A 25,619-nucleotide genomic window follows, 5' to 3' on the forward strand; every position below is an offset into this window, starting at 1 on the left:
GTGTACAGGTGTGTTTCTCCATTTATGCTCTGGGGGATTTTGAGTTAACTCCTTGAAAGAGCTCTTCCCTGAAAGGCGAATGTCCTCATGTCCTAGGTTGTTACCTGTGAAGGATACAGAAGGCCCATTACTGCAAGTAAACTTTGAAGGTTGCAAAGTTAGAATAGCTGGGAACTTCTGCACTTCTGACGTACTTGAAACTGTGTGCAAGAGGGAGGAACTCAGGCTAGTCGATAGAGGTATACCAGAAACCCGAATCATTAAGAAATGTTTATACACAGGGTCAGCTAAAGGAGTGGATATTTCAGCTAAGGAAGACCTTCTAATCTGAAGGTCTCTGCAGCACTACATCACAGATCATCTCTTTTTAAAAAAAATTTTTTTTAGGGGCGCCTGGGTGGCGTAGTCGGTTAAGCGGCCGACTTCAGCCAGGTCACGATCTCGCGGTCCGTGAGTTCGAGCCCCGCGTCAGGCTCTGGGCTGACGGCTCAGAGCCTGGAGCCTGTTTCCGATTCTGTGTCTCCCTCTCTCTCTGCCCCTCCCCCGTTCATGCTCTGTCTCTCTCTGTCCCAAAAATAAATAAACGTTAAAAAAAAAAAAATTTTTTTAACGTTTACTTATTTTTGAGACAGAGAGAGACAGAGCATGAACGGGGGAGGGGCAGAGAGAGAGGGAGACACACAATCTGAAACAGGTTCCAGGCTCTGAGCCGTCAGCACAGAGCCCGACGCGGAGCTTGAACTAACGGACTGCGAGATCATGACATGAGTCGAAGTCGGACGCTCAACCGACTGAGCCACACAGGCGCCCCACATCACAGATTATCTCTTAAAGACAACAGATGTGTACATCTTTGCACATGAAACCCCAAAAGAAAGGATAAATGTTGACATTCCAGATGAGTGATTGTTTTCCTTGCACCGAAGGACCTAGCAAAATTGGAGCCCCAAAGTCATGGATATGAGGTTGAGCCATCTGAGGATTTCAGGGCTGTCTCACTCACAGAATTTGAATGGACGATATCATTTTAGGAGATAGACTTGTACATTAAAACTCAAATCTTCCCAAGAATCTCCTTCATGACGGCAGACTTAGCCAAGGCATTGAAACGTAATGAAATCCTGAGCCTTTCATTGAACTGCAGAAAGACCAGGTGAATGAGGCAGGAAAACAAAGAGAAACCAAGATTCCTTTTTTTTTTTCTTTCTTTGTGAGTGTGTTTATGTGCACATGCAAGTGTGTATTTCCTTACTTGCTGAATCGGTTGAGATTTAGTTGTAGGCATCGTGACATTTCACCCCCAGTTCTTCAGCAGATACCACCTAAGAACAAGGACCTTCTGTGTAACCACAATGCGTGATCACAGAAATTTCATGTTGATATGATATCGGATTTGGATTTCCCAGGTAGTCCCATTACTATCTTTCAGAGTGTTTTCCACGACACGGGATTCAGTGACAGCTCCACATTGCATTTACTTGTCATGTTTTTGAATTTGCATCGGTTCTCATGGTCGGTCTTCTTTTGTCTTCATGACACTGACACTTCTGAAGCCTAGACCAGCTGTTTTGCAGAATATCCCTCCATTTTGAATTTGTCTGATTTGTTCTCTCACATTTGAAACCAAGAGATTGATTGATAGACGAACAGGAGGGGAAGAAGAGGTGGGAGAGAGAAAGGGAATGAGAGAAAAGAAAAAAAGATGCACATGATTTTATGAAAAATTGTTTAGTCAAACTCAAGAGCATAAAGTCTAGTACATTTCTCTTCTGGCTGTATTGATAAGCAATTGTCTAGAGCTGTGGGGTGAGGGGACCTGGTGCTTATTGGGAGTTAAGGATATCTGGAATATTTCAGTGAAAACATTTTGCTTAAAGCAAGGGACTAAACCTTGAGAGTCTGGGTGGCATGCCAAGTTAAATGTAAAACTCAGTGAAAACCAAAAAAATGTCAAGCTAGTTATTTTAGTTTATACATAAAATAGTGAGACGATTTGTTTTTCTTAATACGTGTAAACCAGTTCCTTTGGTACCTTTTAGCTACAGCAGATTTGTTTTTTTAACACCCTTCACTGGGCTCAACAAAAATTGAAGATGCCTTAAAGAGTTAATAAGAACATACAGACACTATTCCAGAGAGATGAGAATTTAGTCTGTCTTTAAAAACCTCCAAAGCAGAGATGTATGAACCCCAGCTTAAAAAGGAAGACTCCTGTAAAAACCTGCTTAGAGTAAATCTTATTCTCAAGCTGTCAGAAAATAAGAACCAGACAAAATAATCAGGTATCAAAGGCTAAGAACAGCTGACATGAGTTTTCTACCTTGCCGCTGTGTCTCCACATTAAGTGCCAGCTTCTCCACGACATCTCCTAGGCTCCAAATAAATAAAAAGGGGACGTGATTTTTAGGAGCATTGCTAAGAAATCACAGCATTCAAATGGTTTTTGCTATAATTTGTAGGAACCTTTCTATGCTTATTCCTGACATTTGATTTACTCGGTTAAGGGCAGAAATGTAGAAAAACAATCAAACCCTGAGTAGGAAGGGAACTTGGTTTCCTGGTTGTGTCTAATATGGCTCTGATGGCTGTCCTTGGTGTCCTGGTCACCACACCCAGTGAATCATTATGCCCTGAATCAGGGAGACCAGTCTTATTTGCTGGGGTTTTAAGTTAATACCTGAACTAGAGCAGAAGTGGGCTTCGTAATTGGCTTCTCTGAGACTCAGCGGAAACAGTGTTGAGAGCTCAAATTCTGTGATGTTGATTATTAAGTGAAGCGTGTGCAGAGGAAGGTCCACTCATTATGCTTTTATTTAAAAAAAAAACCCACTTTTATTATGAAAAAAACAGGCCTACTATATTGAATTGTTGCTTGACTTCTACAATGATGGACCAACTTCTTGGGAAATTTGTTTCATTTTTATGCCGATCCATTCCTTGCCACCATTTTATTTTGAAGCAAATCTCAGATAGTATAACATTTTACCCATAAATATTTCTGTAGAGAACAGATACTCTTTTAAGCTGTCTTGCTTAAAATAAGACTAGTATATAGGTGCTTAAGGTATTCTACCAGGTAGTGCACAGCTTAAGTACTTGCAGTCTCTGTTGAGAAGATTTAGAAGAGCTAAAGCCAATCAAACTGACAATTTGATCTGAGTATGGTTGTCGTCTGGAATGGTCATTCATTGCGTGGAGGACACCAGCCTGAGGCCCAATAAAAAAAGTGATGTCGCCAAAGAATTTCTTTCTTGAAGAAAGGAACGTCGTTAAGAGTTATGAGTTCTCTTTGTTCTTTGGTCACCTCTGATGATAGCATCGTCTAACTCTGACTCTCCAGAAACATTGTAACCGTGGACAAGTCAGTCACTTACCCGTCTCTGAAATTAAACTTCCCCATTTAAAAAATGGGTATGATGCCTGCTGTACGTATTTACAGAGCCATGATGAAGATTATTTGTGATCTGAGATGTGAACGTACTTTCAAAATAATGGCCTGTATATAGTACACATGAAACTAATATAACACTGTATGTTAACTATACTGGAATTTAAAATAATAATAATAATAATATTAGTCATAATGGCCTAGCTGCGTATTCTCCTTTAGCATAGTTTTTTGTCTTTTTGAAATAACCACTGTTCAGGATTTTTAATGGCATCAGAAAAATGTAAAGATTGAGGAATTGACCATTTAGAATATTTTATAGTCTAGGTTCCCCTTGCTCTCCCCTGCCCCAAGTATATTTTATATTTGGGCATTTTATTTTTCTCCAAGCTGAGATCCATTTTGGTTGACTCATTTTTCCCCCCCTTCTGTCTTTCTCTCTCAGATAGTAAAACATTTGGGAATGGTGTCTTGATCCAGCTCACCTAAAATTAATATGTTTCTCTTTAGAAGATGATCAAAATTTTTTTCCTTCTCTTTTGTTTTTTAGCTTTGCCTCCCCGATTGAAAGAAATGAGAAGCCAGGAGTCTGTTGCAGGCTCTAAACTAGTGCTTCGGTGTGAGACCAGTTCCGAATACTCCTCTCTCAAGTTCAAGTGGTTCAAGAATGGGAACGAATTAAACCGAAAGAACAAACCACAGAACATCAAGATACAAAAAAAACCAGGGTAAGTATCATGCATATAATAGCAGACGCAGTGTCTAGCAATGGAATGCTATAAAATATAATAAAAATTATTCTCAGCCCCAATAAATTTACTATCAAAAAGCGTGATCTATAGTAAATGAAAAAGTTTTTTTCACTCTATGGTGGCCAGAAATTGTGTTACTATATAGAAAGGAATTTGAAACTTTGATTCTTGCAGCTTCTGGATGAGGAAAGAAAACGAGTGGGGAGAGAACTGTAGGGCGTGGAGGGGGATGGGAGGGAGAAGGAAGGAAGTAGCTTTAGTGGTAGTGATAGCTGCTGTAATTGGAATACGTTAGATCTTAAAATTTGACTTCTTAAAAATAAGACGAATGCTGTTGAGAGTACAGTGCCTTCTACAATCAATATCCCAACTTCGTGATAAAGCTCAATAAATACCTAGATTTATGGAAAGAGAATGCGGTCACTCGAATTTGAACTATTTTCAAGTTAAGAGGTTAATACGTACAGCTATACCTAGTAAGTTTTTTTTAAGTTTATTTATTATTTTTGAGAGAGAGAGAGAGTGAGCATGCGTGGGAGAAGGGCAGAGAGAGAGGGAATCCCAAGCAGGCTCCATGCTGTCGGCACAGAGCCCGACTCGGGGCCTGAACCCATGGACCATGAGATTATGACCTGAGCCGAAACCGAGCGTTGGATGCTCAACTGATGAGCCACCCAGGCACCTCTCCCCAATAAGTTTTTTTAACTGACAATTCTGTGAAACTACATCACCCACTGTAGCAGATTAAAACATCAGAGCATCTTAGCAAGAATCTTAAATCATCCCCCCTTCCTTGTGGAGGTCCACATTTGGAAAGGCTTCTTGTGATTCCTATAACCTCTTGGAGGGGGGTTTATACCTACTCTAAAACGATGCTCCTTTATTATTCCTATTCTCCTCATTTTTATTTACCTCCTTAGTTAAGAGATTCTCTTCTAACATCAAACTACACTTTGAAATTAAGGAAGAGATAAGTATGTGAGAGTTTTGCTTGCAAATAGTCCTTTAATCAGTGTGACCTGTGTGATAGGACTTCCAAACTCAAAGATCACATTTTCTTTTTTTAATCTTTAAAAAAAATTTTTTTTAATGTTTATTTTTGAGAGAGAGAGAGAGAGAGAGAGAGAGATTGCAAGTGGGGAAGGGGCAGAGAGAGAGGGAGAGACAGAACCTGAAGCAGGCTCCAGGCTCTGAGCTGTCAGCACAGAGCCCGATGCGGGGCTTGAACCCACGAATCGTGAGATCGTGACCTGAGCCAAAGTTGGACGCTTAACTGACTGAGCCACCCAGGCGCCCCAAAGATCGCATTTTCTTTACTCATGCTTCCGCAGATTCCAGTGACATCCCAGATGTGATACTGGCAGCAACAACAAAAGAGTCTCCGCCTGTACTTTGATTTTCTAGAACACCTACCAAAAAATTGTCACACAGTCATGAAACAAGAGAAAACAAAGTGATTATAATGGAAATTTAATTTAATCTTCCCAACGTGTTTAATTGCTCTAATAACCATAATCAGTGAATTTTCCCCCTAGTTTCCATGGCTTTATTAACTACACTGCTTAGTCTCCTTATTTAGTGTGTCAGCAGGATCTCTTGACTTGGACAAAAGAGTAGGGATTGCTTTTGCAACAGATGCTTCTCCAAAGATATAAAAACTAACTCTGTAAAGTGACATGGTGTGGTTTTTTTTGTTTTTTGGGGTTTTTTTTTTACATAATATTACTTATTGCAACATTCCCATAGGTAGTAGGGGAAGTTGAACTGTACATGGTGACTAATTTTGCATATTAAGAAATTTAGATGGAAAACAAAAATGTTCTGCCTGGCCTTGAGTCATACAACGAGTAAGAAACTACGCCGGAACACAGATCTGTTCCTTGGGTCCCTTTAATGCCGTACTCCTCCTTCTAAAAATGGAAAGCATACAGGTGTAATAACCTGTGTGCATGTGGGGAGGGGAGGAGGAAGAGCAAGTGAACTGAAAAAAATAACTATGATGCTTTGACAAGTGTAACAAGAAAAAAAAACCTTTTAGATACTGGATTTTGGAGTCTGCTTTGTTTTTCATCAATTAGACACATTCGTAAGAAACTAAGTTATCTCCACATGCAGGAGAATGTCTCATTTCTTTCCACATGGCTGTCAAATGATATCAGTAATATTTAGGTGCCCACGGAAGGCATTATGCTGGGAATGGGAGGAAATGGGAGCAGCATGGGGCGTTATCTCTGCACTCAGGAGGGTCACAGATCATATAGGGATTCTGGAGTTCAGCCTTATCTGAAAGCATGGTGGTTTCCGAGGTCGTATGCTAAAGCACTCTTAGGGCTGGGGAACTTCAGGATTTTCAAGCAGCCCATCCGTTTGCAAATAGTGACCTTTTAGAAAATTATTATTTGTATTAAGGTAAATTCTACTCTAAGTCAAGATTTAATTAGGGAAAATACTCCTGATGAATGATCTGGCCCATCATACATACAGTAAAGCCTGGTGCTAAATTGTAGGTTCCTGATACTGAGCTTGGGAAGAGGGAGAGACCCCGAGAGCTATAGGAGTAGCCACGAAGAGGTGGATTTGTCTGCTGAAGGGAGAGAATCCCCTCTGGCTGGGTGGGTAGGGTGGGATGGGAAGTTATAGAGAAGGAGCAGAACGGTAGTCAGTAGCAAGTTCTGGGTTTTTGTTTGTTTTGTTTTTAATTTTTTTTAATGTTTATTTATTTTTGAGAGAGACAGAGAGTGTGTGCAGGGGAGGGGCAGAGAGTGGGGGAGAGGCAGACAGCAAAGAGGATCCAAAGTGGACTCTGATGCAGGGCTCAAACTCATGAACCATGAGATCATGACCTGAGCCAAAGTCAGATATTTAACCAACTCAGCCACCCAGGCGTCCCACAAGTTCTGTTTATAGGACAGTAGAGAGGCCAGTGGGCGAGTCGATGGGAATTCAGTCCTTTATGAGACAAGATGCTGTGTGTCAGACCCTGGGCTAGATGCCAGGTACCCAGACATGGAGGACATGCTCCCTGTTCTTAAGAGGCAGGTGGTCTAGCAGGGAGAGAGTTGCTGAACAGTTAAAATATTCCATCTTAACTTCTACAGTAGCGATAGTCATTGGGTGTCATAGCAAGAAGTGCAAGGGGACCCAGTCAGGGACAGGGGAGGCTTCCAAGAAAGAAGGAAAGGAGGAGGGGAGGGAGAAGAGGTTGAGGGAATAGAACAAAGCATCTTCAGACTGCGAGTATTTAGTCTAAGGATGCCTGGGGAGAAGCAAATGAAGTTGAGTAGATAAGGTGAACGTGGTTTTGAAAACAGTATGTATATGTTTAAAGAGGTAATTTGTTTCATGGCTTGGATGACATATAAAAGAGTCATCAGTATTCAGAAAAGCATTTTCATGTTGGCTTCATAGGTCCAGACAGCTAAGAGTAGTGTCTACATGTTAATAAAATCCCATTATACCAGAAAGGCCAATATTCAGAAATTACTTCTTTTAAACAATAGCCTTGCTGGAAAGAATTAAATGGAAGAAAAGGCGTTTTATTCAGGTTGTGTGACTGTAAATTACTCTTGGCAAAACATTTTAACATATTTGATCTTCCAAAAATAAGACACTTTGTGTAAAGTGGGCCATTAGTGTTGTCAACTTTTTTTTAAGGCTAAAGAACCAAACTCAATCTAAATTTAATTAACATTTGCAAGGTGCCCTATTATTTCAACTTGTCCTATACGTATAAGAGAATGGATACGATTTTCAAAAAATGTTTACTTATTTATTGGGGGGAGGGGCAGAGAGAGAGGGAGAGAGAGAATCCCAAACAGGCTCCGTGTTGTCAGAGCAGAGCCCCATGCGGGGCTGGATCCCACAAACTGCCAGATCATGACCTGAACTGAAATCAAGAGTTGGATGCTTAACAGGCTGAGCCACCTAAGCGCCTGAGAATGGATACTATTATTGTTATACCCATTTAAAAAAAAATGAATGTCCTAAGATGAGGGAAGTTTAGTTTCTTGCTGTATATCCAATGTTAATGAATGCTCAAGCTTGGATTTGAAATAGGTCTGACTCAATGCCTGCTGTCTTTTCAGTTACTGGTGATTTTTCTACGTATAGTGAAGCCACAACACAGGGCTGGAGACGTGCTTAGGCATTGGGTGATGGTCTTTAATAAAAAAGCACTCTAATTTTTCAGTTTCACCTACATATTCAAATTGTTAACGTTTTGCCTTGGTTACTTGGTTACTCAAACTTTATCTTCGGCTTTGATCAACCAAGCAGAGGTGAATTGTAGTGTGAGATTTAGGATTTCATTGGGATTGTCTTTATTTTAAGAAAAATGTTGACTCTTTTCCAATCCTTAGTCTAGGTTTTCTTTTTCACAGAATCTAGATGGTACATTGCAGACAGAATTTCCCTTTAATCCCTTAGCGTTAGGAAAAGACATCACAGCAATAAGCAATCTCCATTATTTTGTAAAGTCTTATCGCCCTTCTGTCCTGCTCCTACTAATGACATACATTCTTACGTGTTCTTCCTACGATTTTGAATTTACATTTGAGGCTGTTTATTTTTTTTGGCGAAGCAACGGGTGGAACCAATTTTTAAAAAATGGAAAATGCCCTAGTGTTATGTGTCTGCTTATCCTTTTGTTCTGTTTCTTCTGCCGGGTGGATAGTTTTGGCCAAGAAGACTGGTTAAAGAGCTTGGAGTGTGACAGATTCATATTTGAGGCTGTCAGACCGGCCTCATTGAAATATCTGTTCTACGTTAGCCTCGTGAAAGGCCGACTTCCTGTCATGTGTGTGTGGCACGCTCCTTTGGATGCCCATAGTGTTTCCTCAGCTCTTCTTTTCCACTCTCACGTATTTTACTTTTGTTTATAATTGGATCTAATTGGTCTGGTCAGATTTCTGCAAAAGTTTTAAACGAATGCTTTCTTCTGTTGACAATTGTTGTGGGTCTTTGACTGTATGTTAGAAAACGTTCACATGCATCCCCTTCTTTCATCAGCTGAACAGTTCTTGCAGATCATTTTAATTTTATATTATAAGGAAATCTCAAATTCCTTGGGTGTAAATGGGAATAGTCAGTGCCCATTTCATAGGGTTTATGTGAGGCATTTGGTGCGGTCCCTAGTACTGTATATGATAGCTGCTTCTCCCTGCTCTGTATCCTTCTCTTTATTGACAGGTTGACAGTGTCTGAAGCTGTGTTGAACACACACACACACACACACACACATAAGCACACTCACATACTCGCATACACACACACTCACAGAGTTCATATAGGATTCCTTAGAGATCAGAGAATGGAATTCTATCAACTGATGAGATATTCCCATATGCATTAAAGTTGCCTTGGCCTATAAACTATGGTGGAAGAATCAAGCCAACTAAGAAAAAGGAGACAGTAGTTATTGGGACCTTGGGCCCATTTTGTCAGTAAGTACTTATTGAGAGAACAGAGTTTGCATTTTGATATTAAAAAAAGAGAAATTAATATTTAGAACTTTTGTCTTTAAATCAGTCTGTATTACTTTATTTTTACATAGTATTGTTTTTCTTAATCCAAAAGTAATGTATGCTCATAAGAAGTCTAAATATTGCAGGAATATAGAATGTGACTGTAGTAAGAGTTAACACTTATTGGGAGTGCATTTAAACACTTTACATGAGTTAATTCTTTTAATACTTTTTTTTTTCAACGTTTATTTATTTTTGGGACAGAGAGAGACAGAGCATGAACGGGGGAGGGGCAGAGAGAGAGGGAGACACAGAATCGGAAACAGGCTCCAGGCTCTGAGCCATCAGCCCAGAGCCTGACGCGGGGCTCGAACTCACGGACCGCGAGATCGTGACCTGGCTGAAGTCGGACGCTTAACCGACTGCGCCACCCAGGCGCCCCTCTTTTAATACTTTTAGAAAGTGAAAATCCACTAAAACATCAACCCCTCCCAGATTTCTGGATAACTCGTTGATTAAAGAGCAAAAGTTTCATTTTATGATTGGAAGGGAAGTCACCCTTTTTCCAAGTTAACTTCCTTCCTATGGAGAGCATACGGTAGCCTATTAAAGAGAGTAAAACAAAACTGTTGTAACCATACTTATCAAATCCCCAAATCATTGCAATATATAATTTTCAAGAAAGGATTATCTATTTCTACTGTCTTCCTGCTTCCTGTTCCTTACTCTAGGACCTAAGGATTGAAGACTCTCATAGTTCAATGTATCATTGGAATTCAAAAGGATCTTAATGATCATCTGGATAAATGTTTTTCCCATCATGTCCCTGAAGAATCTTCAGATTGAAAATGGGCTGCCAGCCACTTTGACCTGAACATCTTTGTCTCTTTATGATAGCTTTGAATATAAGGCTCTGTTTTAAGCTTTCACTTTAAAACAGGATTTTTTTTTTTTTTCAAAATACTTGAAACCACTGATCTAATTTAATCTTTTCTCTGCATAGAGATATTCTTGACAGGTGGTTATCCAGACTTGAATCTTTCCAAAGAGAAAGACACCCTCCCCATTTTTGAATGTTCAAAAATTCTTCCTTACACTCAAAATATGCCTTCTTTTTCCTGTAAGACATAATTCCACAAGAGCCTCCCCAGATAGTTTTCTTTTCCAGGTGACCATGAAATATATTTAAAAAGCTATCCATATCATGTTCATAGGTGCCTGCCAGTAGGACCTCTGTTTCTTTAACAGAATCTTCTCTAGTGATAAGATTTGTAAGCTGTATTCAACGCTGATCAACCTCTTCTAAAGTCCTCTAGTTATTGACATTTTTCATCAAATGCCACTTCAAAACATAATTAAATATTCTAGATGTGATCCCGCCTGTGAGCAGTGTATTGAGACTTTCATCCAGTTTGATTTATGCTGTTTTAATATTAATATGGCCCAACAGTGTATGTTTTTTTTTATTTCTTTTTTTAGTAGTTGTTTAAAATGGAATAATGTTAAATTCATGGCTAATTGAAATCCTTTTTTCTGTATATATTATTGTCAAGGCACATCTCTCCAAGCCTGTATTTTGCTACTGATTTTTGAACTGGAATGTATTTGTTATGTTTGTCTTGATTAAACTGAACCTTGCTCTGGGCCGATTGATGTTCAGTCCTAGAAATCCCAGCGGGTTCTCTATGGAAAGGATACCTTAGCCACATGTCACCCTTGCCTTGGAAATTCATAGCACATATTTGCATAAAAACCACTAAGAGGTACTGTTGTAAAGAAATCTATTTAACTTTGTTCAATGCAGTATTTATTTGAGCATAGAAAATTTTTCTTTTTCTTTTTTTCTTATTCTTTCTCTTTTTCAAGCATAAAATTTATTACATTACTTGGAATAATATTCCAGGAAACACTGTGTAGGTCTATTAGGAAGATTTTTAAGAACTAACCCTTTAAGGCAATTTAATTGTAAATTTGATTACCATGTTTCTTATAGTTTGATCCAGTTCGTTAGTAAAAATGTTAATGGCACAGGGCTGAGAAGGAACTCCTCACATATCATTAAGGACTCCTCCTTAACTTACGTAAATAGGAAAGAAGGGGTGTTCTTGGAATCATTGTATCTCAGAGTGTTGTATATTCTTGGGATGTTATTGTGATAATTTAGAATTTAGGGGCTTAACAAGAAAAGTTACCATTTTCTTATTTTATGTTTTAATTTTTTTTTTTATTTTAGAGAGAAAGAGATAGGGCACGAGTGGGGAGGAGGGGCAGAGGGAGAGAGAGAGAGACAGAGACAGAGAATCTTCAGCACACTCCATGCTCAGTGCAGAGCTCCACACAGGGCTCCATCCCATGACACTGGGATCATGACCAGACCTGAAATCAAGAATCGGATGCTAAACCAACTGAGCCATCTAGGCTGTCAGCACAGAGCCCGATGAGGGGCTCAAACCCACAAACCATGAGATCAAGACCTGAGCTGAAGTGGGATGGTTAACCAAATGAGCAACCCAGCTGCAGGGGAATCCACTCTTTCTTCTGTGTTGAAAACCAGGATATTATTCCTCAACCTGACATTCTTCATGATTTATCTATCAGTTATTGTTAGTGGTTCCATAGTCGTACATGAAAATTCTTTCAGCTAGTTATGTTACTTTGGGCTGAACAAGCTTATTATAGTGTTTATTACATTGTTTCTCACTATTCTTCATTGGTGTCTGTCATAAAGGAAACTTGGTGTTTATGGACAAAGTTGTATAAATAGCTGATAACTCATTAGAAAAAACACTAGATTTGAATACTCCAAAACCAGGCTTAAAAGTTAGCAGAACTAGGGGCGCCTGGGTGGCGCAGTCGGTTAAGCGTCCGACTTCAGCCAGGTCACGATCTCGCGGTCCGTGAGTTCGAGCCCCGCGTCGGGCTCTGGGCTGATGGCTCAGAGCCTGGAGCCTGTTTCCGATTCTGTGTCTCCCTCTCTCTCTGCCCCTCCCCCGTTCATGCTCTGTCTCTCTCTGTCCCAAAAATAAATAAACGTTGAAAAAAAAAAAAAAGTTAGCAGAACTTGATGGGGATAATGTCCTAATATTGTTGTATTTTCATAATTTTACAAGTTGTGATAGTTTATTACTAGATCTTAATATCAATTTGCCAAGATACATGCCCTCAGATTGTTCTGTTTTGGTTTACAGGGATATATTTCAGGGAAACTTTTCTGTGGAGAACCTGTGTGATTAATATGTGAATATTGCTGTATAAATGGCCCTTGGTGGTCCTCCCCACTACATGGGTAAACAAGGGTGTTATTATATTAGGTCCCCTTCTTATCAACTTTGTTCTGTGGCCATTGTATTCAGGAAATGTGAACAGATACGCCATGTGGATGACAAGGATTCCATCTTCAAAAAAGTTAGAGTCACTAAATATATTCCCCTCTTGGAGAGTCAGAGTATATTAGCATATTAAAGACTTGGAGAGTTCCTGTAGGATTAACAAGACAAAAAAAAGCCTGTTTTTGTTTAACTAATGCCATGTTTTCCAAATTTATTTGAATACAGTACACTTTGTTTTGTTTTGTTTTCTCAAGTTTACTTGTTGACATTGTACCAAGTCACAACTAATGCAGCAATTTTTCAGTCTACATGTTGGTTTGACCATTGCTGCCGTGGTCTGGACCTCCTCCCACTGCTGCGCCCTCTTAATATTGCAGCCTCCTTTCCTGCAGCCAACATTAGGAACGTTAGGTCTTGGAGAGAGCTTAAGTGGGAGCATCCAAATATTTCCTTCATTTGTTCACACATTCATCCAGTAATGTTTGAGGATGCACCAAGGACAAAACAGTGGCATATCCTCATAGAACTTTGAGGATACCCGGAAGTTTAAATTATGGACTCCCCCTCCAAAGCATATGTCCTAGCTTGAAAAATAAGATATACTGAAAGAACTGTGAGGATCAGGAGGTACTCAAGGCCATCAGAATTTAGACAATGAAGAGAGCAGCACCAGCTACGTGATCATGAAAGCTTTGATGAAAGAATTGGCACTTGAGGTGGTCCCTAAAGGTCAGCTTATATCTTGATAGGTACAAATATGGGACCCTCTTTCTAGGAAGAAGAAATGGCACAAGGGAAACACCATGATGGAAGGCCGTAAGGCTTACATATGGGACTGGGTGGGTGGTTCAGTTCAACAGACTGGAGGAGAATCGTAGGAATTCAGTTTTCATTAATTAGGACAATTGATCAAATTTGAGTAATAATATTATCTGCCAAGAGAACTAGAAACTTCACTATAAAACTAGGAAGTTGTAACTTATGTGAGCTTTGCATATAATTTTGAGTTGCTGTCTTCTCTCCCTGTTATCATCCCAAGAGCCCAAGCAGTCAGTCTGAGGTGTGACTTTAAAAAGCCTTTAGTGGGGGCACCTGGGTGGCTCAGTCAGTTAAGCCTCCAACTTTGTCTCAGGTCATGATCTTGTGGGCCGTGTGTTCAAGCCCCATGTTGGGCTCTATGCTGACAGCTCAGACCTTGGAGCCCACTTCAGATTCTGTGTCTCCGTCTCTCTCTGTCCTTCTCCCACTCACATTCCATCTGTCTCCCTCAAAAATAAATAAAACATTTAAAAAATTAAAAATAAATAAATAAAAAGTCTTTAATAAACTCAACCAACCCCAGTGGTTCTGAGTTTTTAGATCATGGAGACTGCTTAAATTATTGGCTATATGCAACAATAAAACACAGACAGCTGCAAATTACAATGCTGCCCAGGCTGAAAGAGTGCTGAATATTGATTTATATGCAGTTTTATAAATGTGTGTGCTGTTGTTGTATATTTATTTCAATATTAAGAGTGATTTGTGTCCTTCTATGCTCCTAGCAATGAAAATCTTAAATTCCCTTTCTTTTGTAAGTACTAAATCCTCTTCATTCAAAATTAACATAATTCCTAATGATACTACTGCGAAAAGTGCAGAGGATTTTAATCTATTCTAGCCTTCCTTAAGTGTCTGTCCTTACCAGATTTGTAAATGATTTTACGCTTTTTTAATCTTCCTAGTGTCGGATGACATTTAGATATAGAAAGGAAGAAAATTTACCAATTGGTTTGAAAAAAATATCTGGGGCATGATGTGTTTAGTGGTGGCAGTAGAGGAATAAAAAGACAAATTAGAGAAGACTTACTTTAAATTACTAATCTGGGTGATAAAATTAAGGTCATGTTCATGGTATAACTTAAATGTGATAATATCTCATTTTTACTCTCGGTCACATCATACATGTATGTATTAGTAAGTTGTGTTTTAACATGGTCCCTGTAGAGTGGGGAGGGGGAGTTTGAGAACCCCGAAAGTACAGAGAAATAGATTTCGATGGTCACTGTATTTCTGTGAAATATACTTACACCACTTTTGTCCTGATCTTACAGGAAGTCAGAACTTCGCATTAACAAAGCATCACTGGCTGATTCTGGAGAATATATGTGCAGAGTGACCAGCAAATTAGGAAATGATAGTGCCTCTGCCAATATCACCATCGTGGATTCAAATGGTAAGGGACACCTACTACCTCCTGTTTCTCAGTCTGTAAGAGGAGTAATCGAGATGTGTGGTAAGAGTTGTAATATAGACTTGTATGTTAAATCTTCCTGTGAACAAATAAAAAACATGGAAGGAAAACCATATACTCCAAGTATCTTGTGTGTCTTCCATGAAATTCTTCATTCCCCAATTTCATATAAACCTGAAATACACATAGATTTTATTTTTTTACTTCAATAAGGTCATGCACGGCAGAAACAGAAAGAGGTTATACCTCTTTTTTAAATTTGTCAGGGACGGCTGTCAAGTCTTTGGCTCTATCCATAACAGAATATGTACGTGTATATATATATGTGTGTGAGTATTTATATACAGAATACATATGTATATGCAGGATATGTATATTACATGCATATGTATGTACATATGAATATTCCAAATGAATATATGTACAGTGTATGTGTATGTGTGTGTGTGTGTGTGTGTGTATGCATAAAAGAATACAATCCTGACTCAGTCCTGGATATTTTAATGTTCTCCTGCGTGTTTTTAATACAGCTGGCTCTAGGTAGTAGGAAGTTAGGCCTATCAATTTTTTTTAGGCCTGTTACTTCTGAAAACAGGAGAGACTTAGAGGCAAAGCATTTGCTACCATGTTTAGTCGACTTCTGCTTCGCTGAGAACTGTGCCAGGGAGATTTGTTAAGCAAATGGAGGCCTTGGAGGTAGAAGGTACTGCTTCCCCTCCAGCAGCTTCTCTGAGTGATCTGAAGATGTAAAAGCATCACAGCTGGTGGCTGTCTGCTCATGATACCCCAATACTCCGCAATTTGATGGAGTCACCTCTAGAAGCTGATGAGTTAGCAGGGAGCGTCTCAATCTCTTGAAATAATAAAATGTGACTTCAAAAACCCTTTGGTGCTTCTTTTTCTTTTTGCATTATGGCACTTAACTACTGCCCACACGAGCCCTGTCATCTGTCATAAAGCCAAGCCTAATTACACTGCTCTGCTCTAGGCAGGAGATGAGAGAGTGTCCGCTGTGAAGGCCTTGTCTCTTAAAGTGGTAAGGTAAGAATGTGAGGGACGAGTAAAAATAACTCGAGGGTCACCTCCACAGGAGACTGATGTAGTTTGTGTCCGTTGACTTAGTAGGATAGCGAGAGGGAGTAAGATAAAAATATGGGACGGAGTTGGGAAAGTTAATTCCCAGCCTTCTCTGGATTCCCCACTGAACTGCTCTGTCGCAGGGTAATCAGAGTTCATTACTTTAATCTTAAATACCTGCCTCCACAGAGAGTAAAGGACAACAGTGAAAAGTAGTTTCCATTACTATTTTTAGGAGCTGCGTTTATAGTTTAAAATGTAAAAGCCATTTAAAATTTATATGGGTAAATATAGCATCACTTTACTTTTTAATCAGCACAGGTTAAGCAGTAAGCATGCCGCTGGCATTATTTTACCCCACATGGAATTTTATAGGATGCTACTTGAAACACAAATTTAAAAACCTATTTCAGTGGCTTATTCTTGTTTTTTTTTTCTTATTGTGCCACGTTTAGTAGCTTGTTCTCAGCTTGTCATTGGCTTGGTTGAACGTGTCTCCTTGTGGTAAATGCTATTGAATTATGATTTTGACACTTGGATTAGATTTGTAGAGCAATGTAGACTATAAATTCCCAGGAAAATACAATTAGAATAAGTGTCACAGTCTCACGGAGTGCTTACAGTACTATTCTATTATTCTGTGTTTTCTGATTTACAGGAGTAACCAGTGAATTATTTACTGCTATATCATTCCTGGCAAAAGCCCATAGGGTTTAGTTTCTTATTAATTTTGGGATGCCGAATGATAATACAGCTTTTTACATTTCTCTCATAGGAGAGACATCCGACTCATTTTTCCATATTAATTCCTTCAAGAATTGGCTGCCAATTTGAATATTTAGTATTAACCAATTATAATGTAGAGAAATGAAAGTTGGGATGTTTTTGATAATCAGGTTTTTTTACCTGACAAGAGGAAAGAGGAGTTCACAGAATATTGTAAGGAAGTGATTCTTAAACAGCCAACTAAAATTCATTATAGAATGGGGTCTTACTGGCTTACATAGAGCATCTGAAGGAGAATAAAGAATCTCAATTACAATGCAGGGTGATATGTTTTGTTTTCTTTTTTTTTTTTCTTAGAAGCCTAGAAATAGTTCATCCTTATCCAACCTTCTCATTACATTTTAAAAGGTATGTAGACTTAGCATGTGTCTGAAAACAGATACATTCAGGATCACGAGATGTTTGGTAGCAAAGAAGGACGCCAAACCAGGTTTCTTATATTCCTGGTCTAATATGGCTCACTCTGTACCTGTGTGTTTGTGAATGTTTAAGTAGATTCTTTGGTGTGTGAAGGACAAAAACTGACGGAAGGTTGTGAGACATGAAGAACAAGGAGTTCTGTGGGGAAGAACTGGAACTTCATTGTTACTGGGGTTCAAGAAGAAAAGTGAACCCAGGGCATATCTAAAAATTTAAGTGACCAGGGTTTCTGGATCTTCTCTCCAGTATTTCTGCCTTTGATGTGCCTCAGATACTTTCTTGATTCTTCTACTTCTTTTATCTTCTCACCTCTCTTGCTTTCAACTATGCCACTTTATATTCTGAACTCTAACCTGATTGTGATCCCACTTGGTCATTTCTTCATGACTCTTTTTAAGGCATTCTTTCCATTTTAATTCCTATTTTATGATTGCTTTCTTAGTTCCGAAGCAGATTCCCCATTGCAAGCATCTGATTTGCAGAACTTACCGTGCCAGACCATATGGAAAGACCTAGAGAGCTTACCAATTATCTACCTTCTGGTCAAGTGTCTGCTCTGGGCTCACCACTGGAGAGTGAAATGAAACATGGCTTCCTAGAAACGCCCCTTTCCTCAGAGGCTGTGGACCTGTGTGCTGTTCATCAGAGCCTCTGGGCCAGCAGCCACCATGATAGACGAGGCCAATGTGTTCGGCAATATCAGGAGACTCTCTTTTCCTTCTACCCCTCAGTGGCTTAGTGGCAGCACAACCAAAAAGAAAATAAGTGATCATTCTGATCCTTCAGCCTCTTCTACTGCTCTGCTCTCTGAATTTGCTATATTCAGACCAATTCTGGTTATCAAAGAAGTCTCAGCTCGGGTTGGGAGCTCCCTGGGACTCAGATACATAACCGTTATGTTGTCACATCCCTGTGTCCTTTGAAATCTGGGCAAACATTGCACATAAACACTCTTTCAGAGAGAAAAAGAGCACTCTACTATGGTTGTAAACTGCCACCTGGCTAAACCATCTCTTCCTAAATGTATTTATGTTGACTTGGGCTGAGAGAGTGGAATTCTCAAGAATTTCATTTTCCTTTGGGGCCCTAGAAAAAAAGTTTAAAAAATAAGAGCATGTTGTCAAAATATCATATTATATTGAACTCCCCTTGAGATTTTAATTTATGTTTTCTATAAAATACTAGTAATTTTGTTGATTTTGTGTTGTCTCACTCATCTCTCCCGTATTTAAGTACTTCAGTACATAACTAAGGTCTGGTAATTTCTACACAGGTTGTCTTGCTGAAAGATCCTGGTTTGCTGCTGTGAACTAATTATCCTAATCTCATCCTATGCAACAGATTCCTTGTGACTTACTGAAATTCCCACATGGGTACCTTCTTGACACTGAGATGTTCAGAATGTATTTTGGCACGAGATTCTAGAGGAGATGGCAGAGGTTTGGGGGAGATCTGCCTGAGACATTGTTTTTTTTTCTCCCCAGAAAAAAAAAGTGAAAAATGTAGCAGGATGACCTTGATATCTGATACTACTTTTAATTCCATTAACACAGCTATATAACTATCAGGAAAAAAAATTGGCTTAGACCATAAAAGTCTCCCATCCAATATTATGAACTTTCTGCAGTGAAAGTCATTGTTTAGATTTGCTTAGATTAGCAACTATGCAATGACAACAAAAACCCAAGAAATTCTCCTTGAATTGTTATAAGCTTGAGTGAAATAATGACCATATTTTCACTATTTTCAAGCATTTAGAAAAGAATATATATGTAGCCAATCATTTTGTTAAGCTACGTTTTAGAAATTTATGTTGTCTACCTTTTCCATTGTCTTTTCAGTCCTATCTTATTTGGAAAAAAGAATTTGCCATACTGTAGACAGACACACACCTGTGCAATCTGCTTGTTAATTTTTGGATTTTGTGAGTGTAATAAGTCCATTGAGCTTTCTTGTAAAAAAGAATGTCACAGGGCGCCTGGGTGGCTCAGTCATTTGAGAGTCTGACTCTTGATTTCGGCTCAGCTTGTGATCTCACAGTTGTGGAATCCAGCCCCACATCTGGCTCCATGCTGAGCATGGAGCTTGCTTAAGATTCTCTCTCTCTGTCTCTCTCTCACTGCCCCTCTCGCTTGCTCATTTGCGTGTGCTCTCTCTTTCTCTCAAAAAAAAAAAAAAAAAAAGGATGCCATAGGCAGCCGTCATTACATGATGCGTTAGGGTAGATTCCTTTCATTAATTCAAATATGGCAGCTTACAAGGCCACATATACTATGCCTATACAGATTATACACTGTATGTTCATTTTTATTTGCATTTCATTTTGCTTGGTCTTTATGTAGGAAACCTTAATTTCACAATTAATTCTTAGCTGAGGAGCTCCATGAAAACTCCTGGGCATCAGATTAGGGAAGAGAGTAATAGACCTAACTGGTTTTCAAGTTAATTAAGTACTGCAGTCTTTAAAAGGTTAATACAAGAGAATATACATACTAATCAATCATATCCTCTACTAGATTTTCTTTTTTTAATCAGGAGAAAAATTATTTGAGTGAGATTCAAGATCCCATAGCAACATTGGGCTCATCGCAATAAATTTGCTGTTTCCTCTGAGATGCACGAAAAATATTATGTCCACAAAATTTGACTAGTACATCAATGGATCCTTTAAAAAATTGGCTCATGTGGGTAATAGGCTTAGCTTCCCCCTCTCCCAAATTGATGGTGGTGTTGAAAATGCCGTGATATTGGTAAACGAGCTGTAGTTACGCTGACAATAATATAAAATGTTTTGTAATTTGTAAAGCAGTCCCCATGTATGTTGTATTCTATTGTATTCCCATGAAGGCTAATAAGGAAGAACATCATGGGTGGAATGGAGATATCTTTCCAATGTATAGTATCCATTGTGTCTCTCCAGCATTTATTCCTCTTAAGAGGAAGCTCTCATTACGAGCAGGAATGCAGACACTTGAGGATGTTCCTGAAGTCATCTTTACTAGTGCCAATAAGTGGGCCCATTGTCAATCTGTAAAAAGATGACTTCATCATATTTTTTGTGCACACAATAAGAACCTGTAGTTTTAGAATAACAAAGAGTCACAGAAATGGATATTTAAATACATACAGGCACATCATACATATGTTTGTATATATGTACATGTGTATTTTGCTAAATAGTTATATGCAGTATATTGTGCTCATGGTGAAATCTCAAACAAGTCATGAATACGTAATAATTAGAAAAACTACTTTCCAGAAGGTGTCATTTTTCAAATGCTGCAACGTTTTCTTGAGACCAGATCTGATTTATTCAAAAAGCATTCAAACATTACAAATACACTAATGTTCCTTATGTTTACTTGCCTACACAGCCTAAGTTGCTCAGCTGTGTTCAGTTCCTGATAATTCTAAATCCTCATTAATTTGCACTAATGAAGGGGATGTCCTTTATAAATTAACAAACTTAATATACCAAATTACTGTAGGAAAAATATTTTGCTTAAGTAAATATCAGGAAGATCGCAGGTCTTAAAGTTTTTAAAATTTGTAATTGTAACAATTATTTTCAATCACTTATAACAAAAGATTGTTTTGTAAATCTATTAATTCTACCCGAAACATGCATAAAAATGCTTGCTGAGTGGTTTTAATTAAAAAGATTAATTTTTCTTATTAGCAAGACTCTTTTAGTGTGGAAGTATACAACTTCCTAACTTGCGTTTCCCCCAAGATAATTCAGAAGGTTTTTATTTGGAACCATAATCATTAAAGATATTTTTAAGGTCTCCAGGGTAAATATCTAATTTTAGGAAGGGAGATTATTATTGTTATTATTATTTTTAGAAAGTGAGGTTATTTTAAGTTGTCTCTGTGTAGATAGATTATTGTGGTAACCTCCTGTTCAGGTATTTTTATGTAACATTCAATTAAAAAAAGGAAATGTTATGGTTAACCTTTCCTCTAATCTGAGATCTTTCATGCTGGAGCTAGAAAAGTACTTCTTTTTTTTCTTGGAAGGTCATAGTGGACAACTACTTGGTTTGTCAAAAATAAATTTGAAGAGTCTTGATATTCATGCTGGGTTTGGGATTTCTGCCCAATTCTTGTGACCCTGAGCTTACTACTTTAATCTGGTTGTTGTGTCATTGATGGGTCCCAAAGGACAGAATAAGGAAACATCTCTCCTAACATGGGCACTTGCTTGGAAACATGGATCTTATTCTATGTATTTGTAGAGAAAGATAAATATTGTGAATCTTTGATTAAAATGTTCCTCTCAGATTCAATTTTCCCCAAAGAAGAATAATTTCATTTTCTGCAGCCTACATCAAGAAAGTTAGTTGTGGCCATGTTATATACAGATATGGCCATATTACCAACACAGAATATCCTCTTTAATTCCTGCTGCTTGAAAAAGTCCAAAGGATATCATACACCCTCACATTCTGATTCCTTTCTCTTGATCCCATTTTTCGTGGGCAGAAGAGGCAACGTAGGCTACTTTGGCAGCTTGATAATAATCTCACACCTTGAATGGTCTGTCCTAATGTTTGATTAGAGAGGACCATCCAAACTTATTTTCATGAGAAAGACACTTTTGGTCTCATCAGAGCCACATTTCTGATCTTTATATGTTCATATTTTACCCAGTGCTTATTCTTAAACATCCCTGCTGAATCTCACATGAAATTTCTTTCCCTTCTCATTCCACAAAAACGTTTTATCCCTATAGAAGCCTCTGAAGTTGAAGAAATATTGCCACTTAAAATTAATTCCTCTTGCCTCCTGGACTAGTCCCACCATGGAAATTCTAAATGGCCATATTTATATTTAAAGATGATCGCATTGATCAGGAACATTTCTTACTCCATGATTAATAGATTCGAATGTAAAATGATAACATATATGACTTTAGGATTTTAGTAGCTACTAGTAACTTTTGTAATGTATATATATCGCAACAGATTCAACTTGCCTGTTTGTCCTGGTTAGTAAATAGTAAATAGTGAAAGGTCATTAAGTCATTTAACAAGAATTATACAAACAGTGAAGGTTGAACGGTACTCATTATTGCATCACTACATCTTTCCATGCCTTACTGAATATACTAGATCTTGACAACTAAAACCCTTTTCAGAAGGACAGAAAGAGGACAGAATTGGTTAGACAATGTAATCGTCCTTTGTTCCATTATAAAGGCAGTCAACTGAAAGCATGTCAAAGTTTGAACACTCTCATGATTCCCATGATAATGGTGTGTCCAGAAGGATACAGTTTCTTCTTCATTCCCTTGGACTGAGAGCTGCCTACTTCCTCTGTGCCCTGCCCAGAGTAGCTCAAAGTCTCTCCGATAAGGCGCCCCTCTTGATTACCATTGGCAATTTTCTGCAGAGTTTGATGCCGGAACTTGATGACTTTCACCAACCCCAACTAGAAATATCGCTTGCTTTTGTTTTTGAACAAAAATGTAATTCTCCAAAGATTCATAACTTAAAAATTCTGACCACAGCTTTGATTCTACATCTTGTTTGTTTGTTTGTTTTTTACTTCTGCTATCTGTCTTCCTTTCTGAGAAGGAGGCTCCTTGCCTTATAGTCTCTATCACAGACCGGCGGGGGCAGAGAATTCTTACGTACTCTAGCACGGCTCATCTCGTGCTCTTTGCCCAAGAAAGAAGAACTACTTCTCTGGACAGTCTTTTTTTTTTTTTTTTTTCTTTTTTTTGCGTTTCTCACTTTCAGGGCGGATAGAGCCTGGGTTTTCATCACCCTCTTGCAATACTTTCTTCCTTTACACTCTTTTGGTTTGAAGGCAGGCTGTGGAAGTGGCTCCCGGCCTCCTGATTATACATCATAATATCCTATCACCTTTTCTTTTTGCAGAGATCATCACTGGCATGCCAGCCTCAACTGAAAGAGCATATGTGTCTTCAGGTAAGGAAAATAAGCTCCCCAAATTTTACTAACCAGAACGACAGACATAACAGCTGGCTGTGTCTTCTACTAATCAGAACCCTGTCTGCATCCAAATTGCAACTGTTCTTGCTTTCTGCTCCAGTATTTTCTCCAGTTCGTTTTGCCTCTTTGGATTTTACTGAAGGAGGACGGTTTTTGCTGTATTCCTGAAGTTGGGCCTGAAAGGCATGCATGGGAAAAAGAAATGTTTAGATACAACTTAGTGATGTTAGAGCACTAAAGAAGGCATCTGGGTTATACATTCAGTTTATATAATCTTTATAGGTGCTTCTCTTAGCTGCCTCTGTTCTCTTTCATGCATCACAGTTCAATCCTGAAGAATGTGTCCGTGTCTAATCTCTGACCTCTGGGCTCCTAATGATCAGTTGTGGGTCACTGAACTTACAGAAAACACTGTTATAAGCCTGAGTTTTTCAGATGTTTTGCTTTTTTTTTTTTTTTTTTGGTTGTTTTTGTTTGTTTCTTACTTGCCTGTAATATTTGCTGGTAGCAGTTAGGGTCTGAGCAGACATTAGTTACTTATAACCCAATTCTACTACTGTACTAATGCATGTATACTCATAATTCATTGATTTTTCCACTAGCTGTGAATTTAATCTGCTGTGAATTTAATTTTTTTTTTTTTCGTTTTTATTTTCCTTATCCTCCATTATTCTATAGTTATCAGGACCTTGGAACATTTAAAAATTCACATTTAAGTAGAAGCAAGTTTTTAGAGACCTAGATTCAAAACTCACTTCAGAGGTTTAACGATAACATGTTTTGGCATGATACTTCACAGGTTACAAAGATTTTTGCATCTCATTTGGTAACACAACAGATGTGTGAAACGAGACATTATTTTTCTTCTTTGTACAGTTGAGAAAATTGAAGCATTAGAAATGTTAAGTCCCATATCTCTGTAAGTAGGAGAGCAGACCCTTTCAGCTCAGTATTCGTTCTCATTACCCCATGTTTAATGTTTTGGCGTCATTGATTCCCTGCATTATGGCCTGTACCTTGTTGAAACTCTAGGAGGCCATATCATCGAACACAGCCTTTTTTTTTTTCTAACTTACCTTCACCAGTTCCTCCTCTCCCCTTCAAGCCATTGTTCAGGATCATTAGAGCTAAATTTCTCTCTATCCTAGACTGCTTTGGCCATGTTTAGGGCATATTTATGTGTTGTTCGTAAAGATGTACATATGTGTGTTGTAGGGTGGGATGATCCTGGAGTCTAAGAAGGTTGTACTTTTCTGAGTAATAGAAAGAAAGAGAGAGAAAGTGAGAGGGAGGAAGGCATGGAGAGAGAGAGGAGGAAACAGAGAGGTAAAGAGAGCAACAAAAAGAGAAAAGTTGTTAAGTTATCTGAATTTTCTTCCCCTTCATTTCAGGCATTTCTTTGCTGGAAGGCACTTAGCTATCTGACTCCGGTAGATGCCGTTAGGAAGCTGGGCTTTTCAGTTTATGTGGTGCTTGTCTTGGGAATTTGCAGTGACTGTAACTCTTATTTTCTGATATATGACTTAAATCTTTATGACTTTCTGGCTGCTGAATTTCAATCCCTCTTTGATACTAAGTTGTTCTTCTTTCTGACTAATAAAAACCCTTAGGTCCCATGCTTTTTTCCTGCATGAGTTGTGTTTTATGCTCTGTCTGTATTTAAATACTAGTTTTCCTTCCCTTATGCTTGGTACCTAAGAGACTCTTGCTACCATACATCTCCAATGATTGTATATTATGAATTTCTTCAGCATGTGTTGTTTAATCCTAACGTAATTGCTCTAGTGGATCTTGCATGGACTTTATTTAGCACCGTATTTGGTCAGGATGTTTATGCAGACCATGTTGCCTGAGAATACTTTCCCTTTTTTCCCCTCTGTGCATGAAACTTGACTTTCATTCTTTCTGAATATGGGAATTGTTCTCTTTGATTTCATATTTCTTAAAATCAGAGCCACACTTGAGACAAGGAATTATCCATCTCAGTTGTACTAGGGATCTGTTCAGAGTGATGTTTCTCGGAGGTTCATACACCAGTTGGTATGTGGGGTATCCTCACAGGGGGATTGACTCCCATTTTCATCCCTTTCAAAAGAGTCTTTGGACTCTGTGATCCTCTGTTGGTCTTTGAATGTTGTATATATCTTCCTCTGGCTTTGAAACGCTTCAGCTTCTCTGTTGCACTGTTTTCTAGTCCTCTTTTTCTAGATGA

At 38.5% G+C, this 25,619-nt stretch overlaps 1 protein-coding gene across 12 annotated transcripts in view; it reads left to right on the forward strand.

The window, feature by feature from the left end:
• The window catches only part of NRG1 (neuregulin 1), a 1,116,936-nt gene that overhangs the window by 934,845 nt on the left and 156,472 nt on the right, over positions 1-25,619 (forward strand). For 10 of the 12 annotated variants that reach the window (XM_045456271.1, XM_045456262.1, XM_045456281.1 and 7 more), the window contains exons 2-4: positions 3,939-4,116; positions 15,025-15,146; positions 23,333-23,383. In XM_045456271.1, the coding sequence (XP_045312227.1) occupies positions 3,939-4,116; positions 15,025-15,146; positions 23,333-23,383 (351 nt within the window). The remainder of the gene's footprint in view (positions 1-3,938; positions 4,117-15,024; positions 15,147-23,332; positions 23,384-25,619) is intronic. The other 2 variants (XM_045456236.1, XM_045456317.1) reach the window with 1 other exon arrangement.

The sequence above is a fragment of the Leopardus geoffroyi genome, chromosome B1 (genome assembly GCF_018350155.1).
Source record: "Leopardus geoffroyi isolate Oge1 chromosome B1, O.geoffroyi_Oge1_pat1.0, whole genome shotgun sequence".
NCBI lineage: Eukaryota > Metazoa > Chordata > Mammalia > Carnivora > Felidae > Leopardus > Leopardus geoffroyi.